The sequence below is a fragment of the Coregonus clupeaformis genome, chromosome 37 (genome assembly GCF_020615455.1).
Source record: "Coregonus clupeaformis isolate EN_2021a chromosome 37, ASM2061545v1, whole genome shotgun sequence".
Classification (NCBI taxonomy): domain Eukaryota; kingdom Metazoa; phylum Chordata; class Actinopteri; order Salmoniformes; family Salmonidae; genus Coregonus; species Coregonus clupeaformis.
Genome location: NC_059228.1, coordinates 7,975,410 through 7,995,442, shown reverse-complemented (window position 1 = coordinate 7,995,442; position 20,033 = coordinate 7,975,410). Strand labels below are relative to the sequence as shown.

General features: G+C 44.6%; 1 protein-coding gene across 2 annotated transcripts in view; it reads left to right on the top strand.

Moving 5' to 3' along the window:
- LOC121553689 (E3 ubiquitin-protein ligase MARCHF5) overlaps positions 1–20,033 on the top strand; it is a 37,261-nt gene that overhangs the window by 3,744 nt on the left and 13,484 nt on the right. For both annotated transcript variants that reach the window (XM_041866999.2, XM_041866998.2), the window contains exon 2: positions 8,304–8,506. In XM_041866999.2, the coding sequence (XP_041722933.1) occupies positions 8,304–8,506 (203 nt within the window). The remainder of the gene's footprint in view (positions 1–8,303; positions 8,507–20,033) is intronic.

The window sequence follows — 20,033 nt, the reverse complement described above, 5'->3', positions numbered from 1 at the left end:
TCAAGTGTGTTAATTTCTGTGCAGCATGACTGGGTAGCTAACAATGCAGCCCAGACAGCTCTAGCAATGAATGAGCAGCCTAAGTGGAGCAGGCACTTTGCTTTACGTGCTATAAAGTGGCTGCACTGATACAGACTTGATCCTCTCTATCACGTGACTCATCTTTAAGAGGAGGACCGAACATAGCAAATTCTAGTACCTAATGTACAGAGGTTTTGGTATACCGTGCAACATTAGTAGGAGGAGGCTCACAGGTTGCTAAATGACCCTTATGGCCTACTCCCTGGCTGAGCTGAATACCAGTAGTAAGGGGGAGAGATGACCTATTCAATTATGGCTTAGCTCCGGTTCAGAACTCATCTGTCTGAATGTCCCGGAGAAGGAGGAAGATGATGATTCTCCGTCTCCTTGCTCCGACTCCACCCTCTCTGCTTCTGCTGACTAGAACACAGGTGTTAGAATATTGCTCTACAAGACATCTGGCATATATGTGGAATGCAGTGGAGGCTGCTGAGGGGAGGATGGCTCATAATAATGGCTGGATTGGAGTCAATGGAACGGTATCAAGCACGTGTTTCCATGTGGTTGATACCATTCCATTGACTCCATTCCAGCCATTATTATGAGCCATCCTCCCTTCAGCAGCCTCCACTGGTGGAATTGTGTTACAAAGGCACACACACCGTATCAAGCATGGAGCTAAACTAGGAGGCTATAAACTAGTAGGCTATAGGAGACAAACTCATACACATCAACAGGGTTTATCGCTGGGTGCTACTATTGATTACATTCTTTCTTCCTGCATTGATCAAATAATCATTATGCCCATTGTTTTCTATTAGTAGGTGACGGTCACATGTTTGAGAAAAGACTTGCAGGTAGTCTCTTTCCTTTGCATATGGTCCTAGACATTCTGACGCTGTCTGCCTTGTAGGCCTATTGATGTACAGTGAGGGGGAAAAAGTATTTGATCCCCTGCTGATTTTGTAAGCTTGCCCACTGACAAAGAAATTATCAGTCTATAATTTTAATGGTAGGTTTATTTGAACAGTGAGAGACAGAATAACAACAAAAATCCAGAAAAACACATGTCAAAAATGTTATAAGTTGATTTGCATTTTAATGAGGGAAATAAGTATTTGACCCCCTCTCAATCAGAAAGATTTCTGGCTCCCAGGTGTCTTTTATACAGGTAACGAGCTGAGATTAGGAGCACACTCTTAAAGGGAGTGCTCCTAATCTCAGCTTGTTACCTGTATAAAAGACACCTGTCCACAGAAGCAATCAATCAATCAGATTCCAAACTCTCCACCATGGCCAAGACCAAAGAGCTCTCCAAGGATGTCAGGGACAAGATTGTAGACCTACACAAGACTGGAATGGGCTACAAGACCATCGCCACGCAGCTTGGTGAGAAGGTGACAACAGTTGGTGCGATTAATCGCAAATGGCAGAAACACAAAATAACTGTCAATCTCCCTCGGCTTGGGGCTCCATGCAAGATCTCACCTCGTGGAGTTGCAATGATCATGAGAACGGTGAGGAATCAGCCCAGAACTACATGGGAGGATCTTGTCAATGATCTCAAGGCAGCTGGGACCATAGTCACCAAGAAAACAATTGGTAACACACTACGCCGTGAAGGACTGAAATCCTGCAGCGCCCGCAAGGTCCCCCTGCTCAAGAAAGCACATATACAGGCCCGTCTGAAGTTTGCCAATGAACATCTGAATGATTCAGAGGAGAACTGGGTGAAAGTGTTGTGGTCAGATGAGACCAAAATGGAGCTCTTTGGCATCAACTCAACTCGCCGTGTTTGGAGGAGGAGGAATGCTGCCTATGACCCCAAGAACACCATCCCCACCGTCAAACATGGAGGTGGAAACATTATTCTTTGGGGGTGTTTTTCTGCTAAGGGGACAGGACAACTTCACCGCATCAAAGGGACGATGGACGGGGCCATGTACCGTCAAATCTTGGGTGAGAACCTCCTGCCCTCAGCCTGGGCATTGAAATGGGTCGTGGATGGGTATTCCAGCATGACAACCCAAAACACACGGCCAAGGCAACAAAGGAGTGGCTCAAGAAGAAGCACATTAAGGTCCTGGAGTGGCCTAGCCAGTCTCCAGACCTTAATCCCATAGAAAATCTGTGGAGGGAGCTGAAGGTTCGAGTTGCCAAACGTCAGCCTCGAAACCTTAATGACTTGGAGAAGATCTGCAAAGAGGAGTGGGACAAAATCCCTCCTGAGATGTGTGCAAACCTGGTGGCCAACTACAAGAAACATCTGACCTCTGTGATTGCCAACCTGGGTTTTGCCACCAAGTACTAAGTCATGTTTTGCAGAGGGGTCAAATAATTATTTCCCTCATTAAAATGAAAATCAATTTATAACATTTTTGACATGCATTTTTCTGGATTTTTTTGTTGTTATTCTGTCTCTCACTGTTCAAATAAACCTACCATTTAAAATGATAGACTGATCATGTCTTTGTCAGTGGACAAACGTACAAAATCAGCAGGGGATCAAATACTTTTGTAGGCTATGCTTGTAAAAAGGCTGTAAATAGGCTGCCTACCCTTTGATGCTGCTCGGCATGTAGGTATAAACAGCATTTCAGTTCATTTTGCTCACTTAGCAGATTCTTTGTTATTGATCTTGTTTGAGTTGTGCACGGTCACTGCACCAGAGTGTGTCTCTGCTCTGTATTCCAGGACACATCTATTTAGTCTACTGTCTGAGAGGAATCTTCGATCAATACGCTACTCTGTAATCGGTCCCAAGAGCTAGGCCTAGCCTAACAAAATACACTTTCTTCGAAAATCAACCCCAAGTATGAAAGCCTGTGTTTTAGGAGGTGACTTTTTTTCTGCTGACTGCCCACTTTCACCAAGTGCTATCCCCCTGAGGCCATGGATGAGATTACTTTACTTGGTCCGGGGCGGACAGTGCACTCCCAAGCTTCTTATATCTTCCTCAGATATAGGGGGATTTTGATTTTTGGTTCAGCTGCAGTGTAACAGCATACACTGTGTATGTGTTTTTTATTTATACATACATACATACATACATACATACAACATACATACAGTTGAAGTCGGAAGTTTACATACACCTTAGCCAAATACATTTAAACTCAATTTTTCACAATTCCTGACATTTAATCCTAGTAAAAATTATGTGTCTTAAGTCAGATAGGATCACCACTTTATTATAAGAATGTGAAATGTCAGAATAATTGTAGAGAGTGATTTATTTCATTTTATTTCTTTCACCACATTCCCAGTGGGTCAGAAGTTTACATACACTCAATTAGTATTTGGTAGCATTGCCTTTAAATTGTTTAACTTAGGTCAAATGTTTAGGTTAGCCTTCCACAAGCTTCCCACAATAAGTTGGGTGAATTTTGGCCCATTCCTCCTGACAGAGCTGGTGTAACTGAGTCAGGTTTGTAGGCATCCTTGCTCGCACACGCTTTTTCAGTTCTGCCCACACATTTTCTATAGGATTGAGGTCAGGGCTTTGTGATGGCCACTCCAATACCTTGACTTTGTTGTCCTTAAGCCATTTTGGCACAACTTTGGAAGTATGCTTGGGGTCATTGTCCATTTGGAAGACCCATTTGCGACCAAGCTTGAACTTCCTGACTGATGTCTTAAGATGTTGCTTCAATATATCCACATAATTTTCCTTCCTCATGATGCCATCTATTTTGTGAAGTGCACCAGTCCCTCCTGCAGCAAAGCACCCACACCCACGTTCTTCGGCTTGCAAGCCCCCCCTTTTCCCTCCAAACATAATGATGGTCATTATGGGCAAACAGTTATATTTTTGTTTCATCAGACCAGAGGACATTTCTTCAAAAAGTACGATCTTTGTCCCCATGTGCAGTTGCAAACCGTAGTCTGGCTTTTTTTATGGCGGTTTTGGAGCAGTGGCTTCTTCCTTGCTGAGCGGCCTTTCAGGTTATGTTGATATAAGACTCGTTTTACTGTGGATATAGATACTTTTGTACCCGTTTCCTCCAGCATCTTCACAAGGTCCTTTGCTGTTATTCTGGGATTGATTTGCACTTTTCGCACCAAAGTACGTTCATCTCTAGGAGACAGAACGTGTCTCCTTCCTAAGCGGTATGACGGCTGCGTGGTCTCATGGTGTTTATACTTGCGTATTATTGTTTGTACAGATGAACGTGGTACCTTCAGGCGTTTGGAAATTGCTCCCAAGGATGAACCAGACTTGTGGAGGTCTACAATTATTTTTCTGAGGTCTTGGCTGATTTCTTTTGATTTTCCCATGATGTCAAGCAAAGAGGCACTGAGTTTGAAGGTAGGCCTTGAAATACATCCACATGTACTCCTCAAATTGACTCAAATGATGTCAATTAGCCTATCTGAAGCTTCTAAAGCCATGACATCATTTTCTGGAATTTTCCAAGCTGTTTAAAGGCACAGTCAACTTCGTGTATGTAAACTTCTGACCCACTGGAATTGTGATACAGTGAATTATAAGTGAAATAATCTCTGTAAACAATTGTTGGAAAAATTACTTGTCATGCACAAAGTAGATGTCCTAACCGACTTGCCAAAACTATAGTTTGTTAACAAGAAATTTGTGGAGTGGTTGAAAAACAAGTTTTAATGACTCCAACCTAAGTGTATGTAAACTTCCGACTTCAACTGTACATACATACACACACACACACAGTGCATTAGGAAAGTATTCAGATCCCTTGACTTTTTCCACATTTTGTTACGTTACAGCCTTATTCTAAATTTGATGAAATTATATTTTTTCCTCATCAATCTACTTACAATACCCCATAATGACAAAGCAAAAACAGGTTTGTACAAATTTTTACAAACAGAAAAACCTTATTTACATAAGTATTCAGACCCTTTGCTATGAGACTCGAAATTGACCTCAGGTTCATCCTGTTTCCATTGATCATCCTTGAGATGTTTCTACAAATTGATTGGAGTCCACCTGTGGTGAATTCAATTGATTGGACATGATTTGGAAAGGCACACAACTGTCTATATAAGGTCACACAGTTGACAGTGCATGTCAGAGCAAAAACCTAGGCATGAGGTCGAAGAAATTGTCCGTAGAGCTCCGAGACAGGATTGTGTCAAGGCACTGATCTGGGGAAGGGTAAAAAAAAATGTCTGCAGCATTGAAGGTCCCCAAGAACACAGTGGCCTCCATCATTCTTAAATGGAAGAAGTTTGGAACCACCAAGACTCTTCCTAGAGCTGGCCGCCCGGCCAAACTGAGCCATCAGGGGAGAAGGGCCTTGGTCAGGGAGGTAACCAAGAACCGGATGGTCACACTGACAGAGCTCCAGAGTTCCTCTGTGGAGATGGGAGAACCTTCCAGAAGGACAAACATCTCTCCAGCACTCCACCAATCAGGCCTTTATGGTAGAGTGGCCAGACTGAAGCCACTGCCCAGTAAAAGGCACATGACAGCCCGCTTGGAGTTTGCCAAAAGGCACCAAAAGACTCTCAGACCATGAGAAACAAGATTCTCTAGTCTGATGAAACACATATTTAACTCTTTGGCCTGAATGCCAAGTGTCACATCCGGAGGAAACCTGGCACCATCCCTACGGTGAGGCATGGTGGTGGCAGCATCATGCTGTGGGGATGTCTTTCAGCGGCAGGGACTGGGAGACTAGGCAGGATCGAGGGAAAGATGAACAGAGCAAAGTACAGAGAGATCCTTGATGAAAACCTGCTCAGGACCTCAGACAAGGGCGAAGGTTCACCTTCCAACAGGACAACGACCCTAACCACACAGCCAAGACAATGCAGGAGTGGCTTCGGGACAAGTCTCTGAATGTCCTTGAGTGGCCCAGCCAGATTCCGAACTGAAACCCGATCGAACATCTCTGGAGAGACCTGAAAATAGCTGTGAAGCGATGTTTCCCATCCAACCTGACAGAGCTTCAGATGATCTGCAGAGAAGAATGTGAGATTTTCCCAAATACAGGTGTGCCAGGCTTGTAGCGTCATACCCAAGAAGACTCGAGGCTGTAATCGCTGCCAAAGGCGCTTCAACAACGTACTGAGTAAAGGGTATTACTAACTAATTCGCTAAAATTTCAAAAAACCTGTTTTTGCTTTGTCATTATTGTGTGTAGATTGATGAGGGGAAAAAACTATTTAATCAATTTTAGAATAAGGCTGTAACTTAACAAAATTTGGAAAAAGTCAAGGGGTCCGAATACTGTGTGTGTGTATATGTGTATATATACACTACCAGTCAAAAGTTTGGACACCTACTCAATTCAAGGGTTTTTCTTTATTTTTATTGTAGAATAATAGTGAAGACATAAAAACTATGATATAACACAAATGGAATCATGTAGTAACCAAAAAAGTGTTAAACAAATTCTTCAAATAGCCACCCTTTGCATTGATGACAGCTTTGCACAATATTGGCATTCTCTCAACCAGCTTCATGAGATAGTCACCTGGAATGCATTTCAATTCACAGGTGTGCCTTCTTAAAAGTTAATTTGTGGAATTTCTTTCCTTCTTAATGCGTTTGAGCCAATCAGTTGTGTTGTGACAAGGTAGTGGGGGTATACAGAAGATAGCCCTATTTGGTAAAAGACCAAGTCCATATTATGTTTAAAAACAGCTCAAATAAGCAAAGAGAAACAACAGTCCATCATTACTTTAAGACATGAAGGTCAGTCAATACGGAACATTTCAAGAACTTTTAAAGTTTCTTCAAGTGCAGTCGCAAAAACCATCAACAGCTATGATGAAACTTATGAGGACCACCACAGGAATGGAAGACCCAGAGTTACTTCTGCTGCAGAGGATAAATTAATTAGCGTTACCAGCCTCAGAAACTGCAGGCCAAATAAATGCTTCACAGACACATCTTAACATCAACTGTTCAGAGGGAACTGTGTGAATCAGGCCTTCATGGTCAATTGCTGCAAAGAAACCACTACTAAAGGACACCAATAAGAAGAAGAGACTTGCTTGGGCCAAGAAACACGAGCAATAGACATTAGACCGGTAGAAATGTGTCCTTTGGTCTGGAGTCGAAATTTGAGATTTCTGGTTCCAACCACCGTGTCTTTGTGAGGCGCGGTGTGGGTGAATGGATGATCTCCGCATGTGTAGTTCCCACCGAAAAGCATGGAGGAGGAGGTGCTTTGCTGGTGACACTGTCTGTGATTTTATTTAGAATTCAAGGCACACTTAACCAGCATGGCTACCACAGCATTCTGCAGCGATATGCCATCCCATCTGGTTTGGGCTTAGTGGGACAATCATTTGTTTTTCAACAGGACAATGACCCAACACACCTCCAGGCTGTGTAAGTGTTATTTTACCAAGAAGGAGAGTGATGGAGTGCTGCATCAGATGACCTGGCCTCCACAATCCCCCGACCTCAACCAAATTGAGATGGTTTGGGATGAGTCGGACGGCAGAGTGAAAGAAAAGCAGCCAACAAGTGGTCAGCATATGTGGGAACTCCTTCAAGACTGTTGGAAAAGCATTCCAGGTGAAGCTGGTTGAGAGAATGCCAAGAGTGTGCAAATCTGTCATCAAGGCAAAGGGTGGCTATTTGAAGAATATAAAATATATTTTGATTTGTTTAACACTTGTTTTGGTTACTACATGATTCCATATGTGTTTCATAGTTTTGATGTCTTCACTATTATTGTACAATGTGAAAAATAGTAACATTAAAGAAAAACCCATGAAAGAGTTGGTGTGTCCAAACTTTTGACTGGTACTGTATGTATGTATGTATGTATGTATGACACACGGACGGACTATTATGACCTTCACAGAGTAATTGTATTACTCAATAGTTTGGGGGTTTTGTAGGCTTTAACCTTATTTCATTTTAAGCCTACATTTCATGGTGAATGCAAGGTCACATGTAGGTCTTGTCTTGGGTATGTTTGTTCTCTCATCCTGTTCCAGAGGAGCTCTCTCTCTCCCTACATACCACTCAGTGCCCAGGGGGTGAGGCTTTGGTTGTGTTTCCTGCCTCTGAACATGCTGTTGATTCAGCCAGTGTGTTTGGTAGCTCTGAGGTTTACAGGGTGGAGGTCACATAATCTGGATGAATGCAAACCCTCTCCCTGACACACAACCATTAATTCATTGTCAAATGCACTGAGAATACTTAACTGGTATACAGACATTGATAAAAAGACCGACCCCAGTGTTTCAGCCACTGTTGGTGCATGCGTGGGTGCATTAGCCTTCTCGTGTGTGTTTATGTGCCTGTGGAACAAACCCTCTCCTGTTTGTGTGCGTTTCAGGAGCTGCTGGGTGTGCTTTGCCACGGACGAGGATGACCGCACGGCGGAGTGGGTGCGTCCGTGTCGCTGCCGCGGCTCCACCAAGTGGGTGCACCAGGCGTGTCTGCAGCGCTGGGTGGACGAGAAGCAGAGGGGCAACAGCACGGCCCGCGTGGCCTGTCCTCAGTGCAACGCCGAATACCTCATCGTCTTCCCCAAGCTGGGTATGATATGACAGGGGTGGGGGCCTGTGGGATATGGGCTGGAATGTTCCTGGAATATTAGCTGGAGGTAGTTAACGTTACAGCGAGTTCCTGAATTGATGCTTTCACGCTGTTTGTAGGCCACATTATTGAATTGGTCTCACCCTGTTCAAGCGAGTGTCTTTCCTGATTTTCACACATCAGGAGTAAAGAGATTAACATGCATTAACTGCTTATGTGATGTGTTATGATTTCAGTCAGTTATGATTCAGGCCCATGTGAAAGATATTTATGTCATTAGAGCGTTTTGTAATTCCATGGCAGCTTACCTAACAGATCGAGACAGCTTTGCTGCGTCTGTCAGCACACAGCCACGTAATAACAGCTGAATCACGGTCAAATTTGTAGTATCTCACTTTACTGTCACTTCACTGTCAAAATGTCATAACAACCCTTCACTTCCCTACCCTTCCAAAGGGGAAGTAGCATTAGAAGGCAATTTCCATGCCTAAATGAACTTCTGAATTGGTCCTTTGAGGACATAGACAACTAATGGCTGTTGTTGCTGTCTTTCTAATAACGGTTGCAGCACAGGGACAGTGACTCAGTGCTGTGAATTAGGAGGGGGGAACTGAGAGCTCTAAAAACCACTCAGCCTGTCTCAACTCACTGCATGTTTATTTACTCCCAAAGCCAGGGTAGGTTATTTGGTGAGTCTGGTAAATATACCCTTTGAGGGAGAAGTAACACAAGGAATTGGAGCGGGCAGGGCACCCGCCAGATGCTCATTACCAGACCTGGGTTCAAATGTTATTAGACACATTTGAAATAGTTTGCTTTAGCCTGCCTGGAGTGCCAGATAGGTGGGCTTGGCACTTGTGCGACTATTCTAGCAGTTCCATTGCACCAGGCAAGCTCAATAAAACTCAGCGAAATCATTTGAAATCATTTCTAATAGTATTTGAACCCAGGTCTGCTACCCGCTCATTACCGGCCAGCTTCAGCCTCACTGGAAAATGCCAATTTGGAGAGGGGGTGTAGAGAGGAGAGTTGCCCACTGTAATTAACCCCAGCACGTCAGAGTGACGGGGACACTGATTGTTCCCAACACTGGCACTTAGTTATCAAGTAAACACAGCCAAACCTCTCCAAAAAGTGTTGCCTTGCAAATGTCATTTTCCTTTAGCGTTTGTTCCTCAGCTCAGCGTTTGTTCGTTCGGCGATTACAGACCTTTCAGCTCCGTCAGTCACCGTAAGAGAGGAAACTTTTATGTAAGTGGAAACCCTGGAAACTGCTTTGGGGAATAACACTTGTACATTTTATAGCACCTGGTAAGCTATTAAATCACTCTGCATACACGTCTAATTAGTGTGTAATTGGGACTAGGTACAACCTATGAAGTAGGGCCTGGACATAAGACAATGTATTTGGGAGGGCAAGCTCTGCTGGTAAGCAGGGCCACGTTGTATTTTTAGATGAAGGCCTGGCTGTGCTGTCAGTCACCTGTGTTGCTATAAGCAGCAGGACTGGAGCATAGAGATCAGGGCACTTAGTTCTACCTCGTCTCTGGAGCTTCGGTTCAATGGGAAGACTCTGGGACAGTTCCTAGTCTCGTATGCCAAGTACAGGACAGAACTAATGATGTGTCATTGATAAAGTCACGGCACATGACAAACCGGCACCCAATAATTCTCAAGCAGTACTCTGTGAACTTAGAACACAAATCAGATCAGTGGCATTTATATTTCCATGTTCACGTTCACTTCACTCACCCATTTTTTAAAAAAAGTATCTGGCTCACTGAAAACATAATTATCCTGTGTCCCATCATGGAACCGTCTCTACTGCTTAGTATTTCAGATAACATTGATGGAGCATGAATCCATACTGGGGAATTTGGTTCGGTGGCAGGCTTTTTGAATGTCATCTCTGATTCTCCGCATAATGAGTAGATGAGGCGACTAGTGAATCTCAATGTGAATATTTTCCTCTTCTTTTGTTCTAGATGGGCATTACTCTCTCTCTTTCTCCCAATATGTAAATGCTAATTGGGTGTATGGAGTAGCCTGACACTGGGCTTGCCTGCATGTTCAGTAAATAACCTTGTCTCTGTCTTCTCTCCTGAGGCCCACCATGCCTGCTGCCTGCCTGGTTATTCTGGGATAAGTGTCTGTGTCACACTCTACCCTTGCCCCCACTGGTACATTTATCCGGTTAACCTTCAAAACAGGTGAAAGGAGGAAAAAAAGAGATGTCTCCTGTTTACTCTCCAATCCCATGTCCCCTTCCCCCCCCCCCACACACACACACACACAGAGAGAGGAACTAATCTCTCATTCCCATTCAGTAGCTACTGAAGACTTGTTCTGGACACTTTGTTTCATCGCCCCCTTTACTATCTGGCTGATCAGTAGAACTTCTTTGTGGTCGGTTGTTTTTGGCCAGCGTCTTCACAAGATTAGCCATCCATGAAATATGTCCTAAATGTTTATTATCAAGTTCATCAGTTCCCCTACACACACATCCTCCACAAGTTTTGTTTGTGTTCCTTTTTCTTTTGAATACCCCGGTGTTTTTTTCATTTCCAGGCATTAACAATGATAGATGAGGGATTGTGTACTCTGTGTGTGTGTGTGTCCGTGTAAATAGGCAGTTTTTTGTATTTTTCGTACATATTTCCCTATCACACTTTTCATCCTCCTACTAAATATACTTTCCTGCAACCCGCCTCACTCAATGTGGAACGGATTCTATTATTGACTTACCTTTTATCTAGAATCTCCAGTTGAAACTAGCCAGCCAGCTAACTAGCTACTTGCTATTAGCCACCGTTAGCGGTTTTCACCCAGAACATCGGATTTTCTGCCGGAATAACTGAATCACTGGACATTAACACCGGATCGCAACTAGCTAGCCGCAACCGAATGGATGTTGCTGTTGGCTAATCACTACTGCCCCCGAAGCAAGCACCAGTTAGCCTTGAGCTAGCCTCGAGCCAGGCCCATATCCCAGCTATCTACCTCTCTGTCTACCGGACGGGAGTAGCCAGCTAACTAGCTACTTGCTATTAGCCACCGTTAGCGGTTTTTCACCATTGTCCGTGGCCTGCACTACCTACCAGCCAGCTCTAGCCTGGACTATTATCGGCCAGTCTGCACTGTCTTTAGAGCGCGTTATCGACCAAGAATATATCGGTTTTTCTGCCGGAATCACTGGACCTTTAACTCCGGATCATCGCAACTAGCTAGCTGCAACCAAATGGATGTTGTTGTTGGCTAATCAGCCTTGAGCTAGCCTCGAGTCAGGCCCATCTCCCAGCTATCTACCTCTCTGTCAACCGGACGGGACCTCCTAGAGTCGACACGGAGCCCCGCTGATCCATCACGACTGTTCTGCCGACGTAATCGTCTGTGGTTTCAACAGGCTTACCGTTGCGACGACCACGAAGATCCATCTGCTAGCCCCGGCCCGCTAGCACATGCAAACAACAGCCGTGCTTCCTGCTAGCCTGTGCTGTAGCACCAATTCGAACTGCTCTCGGACTCACATATTGCTGTTCACTGAACCTTATGATCACTCAGCTGCACAGCTGATGCCTGTTGGACTGTTCCTTTACACGGTACCCTGTCCTGTTTAGCCTCAGCCCAAAACTTTATCGCCATTACCAGTTGTTGTCTTAGCTCTCTCGAATAACACCTGTGATTGCTTTATGTCTCTCTCCCATGTCAATATGCCTTGCCTATTGCTGTTCCAGTTAGTTCTTATTATACAATTTCACTGTAAAGCCCCAAGTCCCTCTCAAACTGCCTCAAATAGCTCCTTTGTTCCACCCCCCATACACGCGGAGACCGGCTCAATCGGTGCCTCCAGTGATGCTATCTCTTTCATTGTTACCCAACGCTTAGGTTTACCTCCACTGTACTCATATCCTTGTCTGTACATAATGCCCTGAATCTATTCTACAACGCCCGGAAATCTGCCCCCTTTACTCTCTGTACCCAACGCACTAGAAGACCAGTTCTTAAAGCCTTTAGCCGTATCCTTATTCTAGTCCTCTGTTCCACTGGTGATGTAGAGGTTAACCCAGGCCCTGCAGCCCCCAGTATCACTCCTACTCCCCAGGAGCTATCATTTGTTGACTTCTGTAACCGTAAAAGCCTTGGTTTTCTGCACGTTAACATCAGAAGCCTCCTTCCTAAGTTTGAGTTATTCACTGCGTTAGCACACACTGCCAACCCTGATGTTCTAGCAGTGTCTGAATCCTGGCTTAGGAAGGCCACCAGCAATTCAGAAATGTCCATCCCCAACTACAACATTTTCCGTCTAGATAGAACTGCCAAAGGGGGTGGAGTTGCAATCTACTGTAAAGATAGCCTGCAGAGCTCTATCATACTATCCAGGTCTGTGCCCAAACAGATTGAGCTCCTACTTCTAAAAATCCACCTTTCCAGAAATAAGTCTCTCACTGTTGCCGCTTGCTTCAGCCCCCAGCTGTGCCCTGGACACCATATGTGAATTGATTGCCCCCCATCTATCCTCAGAGTTCGTACTGCTTGGTGACCTAAACTGGGATATGCTTAACACCCCGGCCATCCTACAATCCAAACTAGATGCCCTCAATCTCACACAAATTATCAAGGAACCTACCAGGTACAACCCTAAATCCGTAAACATGAGCACCCTTATAGATATCATCCTGACTAACTTACCCTCTAAATACACCTCTGCTGTCTTCAACCACGATCTAAGCGATCACTGCCTTATTGCCTGCGTCCGTAACGGGTCCGCGGTCAAACGACCACCCCTCATCACTGTCAAACACTCCCTAAAACACTTTAGCGAGCAGGCCTTCCTAATTGACCTGGCCCAGGTATCCTGGATGGATATCGATCTCATTCCGTCAATAGAGGATGCCTGGTTGTTCTTTTTAAAAGTGCTTTCCTCTCAATCTTAAATAAGCATGCCCCATTCAAAAAATTCAGAAATAAGAACAGATATAGCCCCTGGTTCTCCTCAGACTTGACTGCCCTTCACGAGCACAAAAACATCCTGTGACGTACTGCATTAGCATCGAATATCCCCCGCGATATTCAACTTTTCAGGGAAGTTAGGAACCAATATACACAAGCAGTTAGGAAAGCAAAGGCTAGCTTTTTCAAACAGAAATTTGCATCCTGTAGCACTAACTCCAAAAGGTTTTGGGACACTTTAAAGTCCATGGAGAATAAGAGCACCTCCTCCCAGCTGCCTACTGCACTGAGGCTAGGAAACACTATCACCACCGATAAATCTACAATAATTGAGAATTTCAACAAGCATTTTTCTACGGCTGGCCATGCTTTCCACCTGGCTACCACTACCCCGGTCACCAGCTCTGCACCCTCCGCTGCAACTTGCCCATGCCCCCCCCCTAATAATCTGGGCTAGACAATCTGGACCCTTTCTTTCTAAAATTAGCCGCCGAAATCGTCGCAACCCCTATTACTAGCCTGTTCAACCTCTCTTTCGTAACGTCTGAGATCCCCAGAGATTGGAAAGCTGCCGCGGTCATCCCCCTCTTCATAGGGGGTGACACTCTAGATCCAAACTGCTACAGACCTATATCCATCCTGCCCTGCCTTTCGAACGTTTTTGAAAGCCAAGTTAACAAACAGATCACCGACCATTTCGAATCACACCGTACTTTCTCCGCTATGCAATCCGGTTTCCGAGCTGGTCATGGGTGCACCTCAGCCACGCTCAAGGTCCTAAACGATATTATAACCGCGATCGATAAAAGACAGTACTGCGCAGCCGTCTTAATCGACATGGCCAAGGCTTTCGACTCTGTCAACCACCGCATTCTTATTGGCAGACTAAATAGCCTTGGTTTCTCAAATGACTGCCTCGCCTGGTTCACCAACTACTTCTCAGATAGAGTTCAATGTGTCAAATCGGAGGGCCTGTTGTCTGGACCTATGGCAGTCTCTATGGGGGTGCCACAGGGTTCAATTCTTGGGCCGACTCTTTTCTCTGTGTACATCAATTGTGTCGTTCTTGCTGCTGGTGATTCTCAGATCCACCTCTACGCAGACGACAGCATTTTGTATACATCTGGCCCTTCATTGGACACTGTGTTAACAAACCTCCAAACGAGCTTCAATGCCATACAACACTCCTTCCGTAGCCTCCAACTGCTCTTAAACACAAGTAAAACTAAATGCATGCTCTTCAATCGAACGCTGCTTGCACCCGCCCACCCGACTAGAATCACTACTCTCAAGGGGTCTGACCTAGAGTATGTGGACAACTACAAATACCTAGGTGTCTGGTTAGACTGTAAACTCTCCTTCCAGACTCACATTAAGCATCTCCAATACAAAGTTAAATCTAGAATCGGCTTCCTATTTGGCAACAAAGCCTCCTTCACTCATGCTGCCAAACATGCCCTTGTAAAACTGACTATCCTACCGATCCTTGACATCGGCGATGTCATTTACAAAGTAGCCTCCAACACTCTACTCAGCAAATTGGATGTAGTCTATCACAGTGCCATCCATTTTGTCACCAAACACCATATACTACCCACCACTGTGACCTGTACGCTCTTGTTGGCTGGCCCTCACTACATATTCGTCGCCAAAACCACTGGCTCCAGGCCATCTATAAATCACTGCTAGGCAAATCCCCGCCTTATCTTAGCTCATTGGTCACCATAGCAGCACCTACCCGTAGTATGAGCTCCAGCAGGTATATCTTACTGGTCATCCCCAAAGCCAACACCACATTTGGCCGCCATTCCTTCCAGTTCTCTGCTGCCAATGACTGGAACGAACTGCAAAAATCTCTGAAGCTGGAGACTCTTATCTCCCTCACTAACTTTAAGCATCAGTTGTCAGGGCATCTTACCGACACATCATCTCTTGCACATCTATCATTCCAGTGTTACTACTAATTGTAATTATTTTGCACTATGGCCTATTTATTGCCTTAACTCCATAACTTGCTACATTTGCACACACTGTATATATATTTTCTGTTGTATTTTTGACTTTGTTTTGTTTTACCCCATATGTAACTCTGTGTTGTTTTTATCGCACTGCTTTGCTTTATCTTGGCCAGGTCGCAGTTGTAAATGAGAACTTGTTCTCAACTGGCTTACCTCCTCTAAATGTGCCCTAATCTGTTGAAAGTTAACGACCTTTGTATAATCGTGTAGTAGGCTTAGGCCTCGATCACTCATCGTTTATTGAGTCGTGTACACAGGCTCATAGGGGCTTATGTGAACTTCGATTTAACAGAGCATGAAAGTCCTCTGAAAGCTTTCGGAGACTTTCCGACACAGGGAGAGATGGGGAGCTGATGCGTGGTAAGACCTGTGCACCCACACTAATGATAACTTCCTGCAGAAGGCCAGGGAGCATACAGATGGGCAGAGGAAGAGACAGTCTTTGGTGCCTGGAGAAAGAGACTGAGGTAGACACCCACTGGGCTGTGTAGGAGGCAGAGAGAGGGTAAAAGATGGGGATGGGATGGTTGGTAGATGGGAAAGGATGATCGATGGCAAGAGAAAAAGAGGAGAGGCCTAATGATGTGGCAGTCAGTGAAGTGTACCAGTCTGCCTGCTCCCCCGAGCAAGCTTCCTTTGACTCCCACTGTGTTCAGACATACAGACAGAGGTGTAGAGAGAGTGGGAGGGAGAGAATGAAATTAGGCCACGGTATGAAGAGAGCAGCTCATCAACCAGCGGCAGAGAGGAGACTGGGGTTGCCTGCCACTGCTGCTGATGAATCACTAAAAACCTAGGCCTGAAAAATAGCCGACGGCTCAGACAACGAATCAGCAGCACACTGACGCTGCCAGCCTACCACCTGATTCAGCAATCTGCCCGGCGACTCCCCATTCTCCTCTGTAATACCCTGCCTGCCCTGGGGACTGGAAACGCTCTGACAAATCGCTTTCCTCTTGACATTTATGTAACTTCACCATGCCATCATTAGACTTCTGCAGCCACATTATGACATAGCTTCCAGAGGTCATGATGTCACACTGTCTGATGTGTGCTTTTCCAGCTGAACTCAACACAGTATTCTGCTCAGGCAGCCAGGCAGATTCGATGGACACAAGAGGATAGTGTGCTAGTATAGCGTCAGTGGGTCTCTCTGGGGTTATCAGTAGTGCTTAATTGATTATTTAGGTCCGATTAGCACATCTTGTTTACAACTTGTGCCGTAGAGCTTTACCTAGATTTCCTCTGTGCGTTTAAGTGCTAGGCTACATCACGGCACCTCACTGGGGGCTGCCTCTACCTTTTTTGAAGTGAACACAGCTACATTCATAGAATTACATATCGAATTTAATAGGATATCTATGGCTTCGTCTGTATGCTTAGGAGACATAGACATGTGCATTATAGTGTGCTTTGAAGTAAGCAGAGTGCTGCGCTCTGAAGTGAACACAAAAAGAACAGCACTATGTTGCTGGCTCCTTCCTACAGTCTTCTAATGTAAAGTACTAGTCTGTGTTCTGGGCTTGATCACTGGGGCATAGGCCTACAGACAGACACGGGACTAAACAGCTTCTGTGTCTGGATTTATATTCACCCGACTGTGCTAAAAGTAGAAGTAAACTTCTTTAGAAATTGTTTACTTTTCCTTCTGTTGGGAATGGCTTTAAGGGTGTTTCAGTGACTTTAATCAATCTCGGAAACATGGCACTTTCGCAGCTCACAGACATTGGAGGACAACTTTCGATTGGTCTAATAAAGGCAGAGCTGAAGAGATGGGTGCTGGGTGGTGTTAAGATGCTGAAGTGTAGTTATTTTCTCGGGGCGTTCTGCTGAGCCCAGCTCATTTGTTAGCCTGACAGGCATTACTCGTGTTCCTACTCTCAGGGCCGGGCCTCAGGTTAGTACGGCATCACATTGATTAATGTGTTTGGCTGTAGCACACCACTTGTGTCAGGTTTTTCTCTGCTAGTTGTGGGCTGTAAACTCTGAGATTTCTAGTAGGAAAGGAAAGTGCAGTTAGCACTGGTATGGGAAGCTAGCTAGATTTTTTAAAACCTCAGCAACTGATGATTTCCACCCACCCTATCATGCTGATTTGGCCGGTGGTGTAAAATGAGGGACGGTGTGACCTTGCTGGTCCTTCTGGGAGAGGGTAAAAAAAAGTGGGTTGGAACAGTGTGCCAACATGCCTGCCCGCCAGTGAGGAACTGGGATGCAGTTGCAGTTTTTCTCTCTCTATCCCACCCGTCCTCTTTTAATTATGTTAATTAGGAATTTGCTGAAATGAATTGCTCAGCTTTCCTTTTTGCCATTAAGTGTGACCCAGTTCCCCCTGACTGTGGATGGTTTAATGCTTAGGCTGGGACAAAGCGGAAGGGATTCCGACACTGTCATCAAAATATGCCCAGATTAATGTGCTCAAGTGGCACGAGATCAATCTGGTTGGCAAACATAGGAGTGGCAGAACTGACACGACGCAGGAAGCCAATGTGTTCGTAACTACTTTTAGAAATTAAAAGTGTTTGTTCCCCATTGTGCCTTTGGCAGCTTTGACGTGACAAATGTCACCCTTCCGTTGTTCCTTCAGGTATCTGTAGCCAGCTAAAAAGCCCGCTGCAGTCCTATGACTGCCTTGCATGCTGAGTAGAGGGAGAAAGCAGCCATCTTGGACTGAAACACCATTGTTCTTACATTTGAGACCTGATTTCATGGCTTTCTCCCAAAATAGCAGCGTCACTATAGGCATTCAGTGCAAATATAAAGTCACTGTTGTTTTAGCAGTGGGCATTGCTGGATTATTTGACCAGTTGTGGTCACCACCAATGTAAACTCCATTTTTGGGGGCAATGAGCAAATTTCAGCTCTGCTGAGCGCAAACTTCAACGTTGTGAAAATTCTGTGCGACTTCCAGCGCACGTTTCCTGTGAACACTGAGGCTGTACCTGCTTTAAGTTACAGTTTTAGCAGTGGCTATGCAGGCTACTGTGGCTATTTGATCATAATGTAGGCCTACCAGAGTGGCCTACCATCAAAAACAATGGAGAAAATGCATCCCATAACATTTTAACATGGAAATGGCTGTTCTATCATTCAGCCTGCAGTAGCAACCAATGTGTGGTGTTCAATTTAGGCCTACATTGCATGACACTTTTGAAAAAAAAACAACAACATGCAGGGCTTGACATTAACCTGTTTATCCACTTGTCCTTCAGACAAGGAGGTGACTGAAAATGTTGTTTTGATGCAAGGAACCACTTATTACAGAGAATCAGACAAATTATGCTACCCTCTGCCTATTGGCTACTTAGCTTATTCAAGCCTGTCTCAAAATACAACACTGCCACTTTTAAGACCAAAAAAAAACTAACTGCCAAAGGATATGAACAAAATGTGCACACATGGCTACATGCAGCTCTCGCTTTGATCTCAAAACAAACGCAACTACTCACGACCGCTCATGCTGTAAACACAGTCCAGTTCAAAGTAAATGGCACATATCCATATATGGCAATGGTATATTTGCATATAGGCCTACTGTAGCTCTGATTGTTTATGCCACACCGGTCTATGTAAAGTATGGGCTGAGTAGTGTGTGTCAATGCAATAGAATCCTACTCCGATGCGTTCTGCCTACAACAAAATATCTTGCATAGTTCGTTTTGTTTCTGTATGATGCATTGAAAGTGGCTAATATTGCGTTGATTCGGTCCCAATTGCCACAGTAAAGGGAAATGTTGATAGTATTAACAAAGAACACTCTAGAACAGTGGTCACCAACCTTTTCTGAGTCAAGATCACTGAGTCAAAAAGCCGAGATCTACCGCTCAGATTTTTTTAAACATTACTTAAAGACGCATGCCTATGCAACATTATCCAATTAAAAACAGTACTGTAGCAATGAGGTTTGTGCAGTAAGCTATAGGCCCAATAGATTATCACCACATATTGGCTTTGCTTGAATTGACATGCCAGTGAATGCAATGTTGTTCGGGCAATTTTTTAAAATTATATTTCAACATTTGTGGTAGGCTATATGATCACACCGGTAATAGGATCCGTTGTTGTATTACTTGTGAAGCACAGCTGAGTGAGCATACATAAAAATATATATTTAAAATTTTACTGGGCTGATGGTGCCTGCATCTGATGGTCAGTCTCAGCAGAGGGAGAGAGCAGCAGACTGAGGGTCCACCTCTCAACATCCCTCCGGTCTCCCTTTCCTCCACTGACACTGACCAAAAAGGGACACCGTCTTCCAGCTGATGGCGAAACTCGAGTCGCACCGCATTATTTCTGCCACATGCACAAATTCATCTTGTTACTCCTATGAACAGAGAAAGTGAAATATTCCTTGATAATAAAAAAGACCCAAGCCGCTAATTATTACAACAACGCTCGCCTATCGATACACTTTCCTACTCCTTCGTTACCTCTTGCAGTGCTTGTAGCGCTGAGTGGAAATAGGAAGAACGTGCATTTTATGGCTTATAAAAGTGTTGACAGTGCTGAGTAAGAACTTAAACATGAATTCACTCATAGAAACAGCATATCTTTGCTGT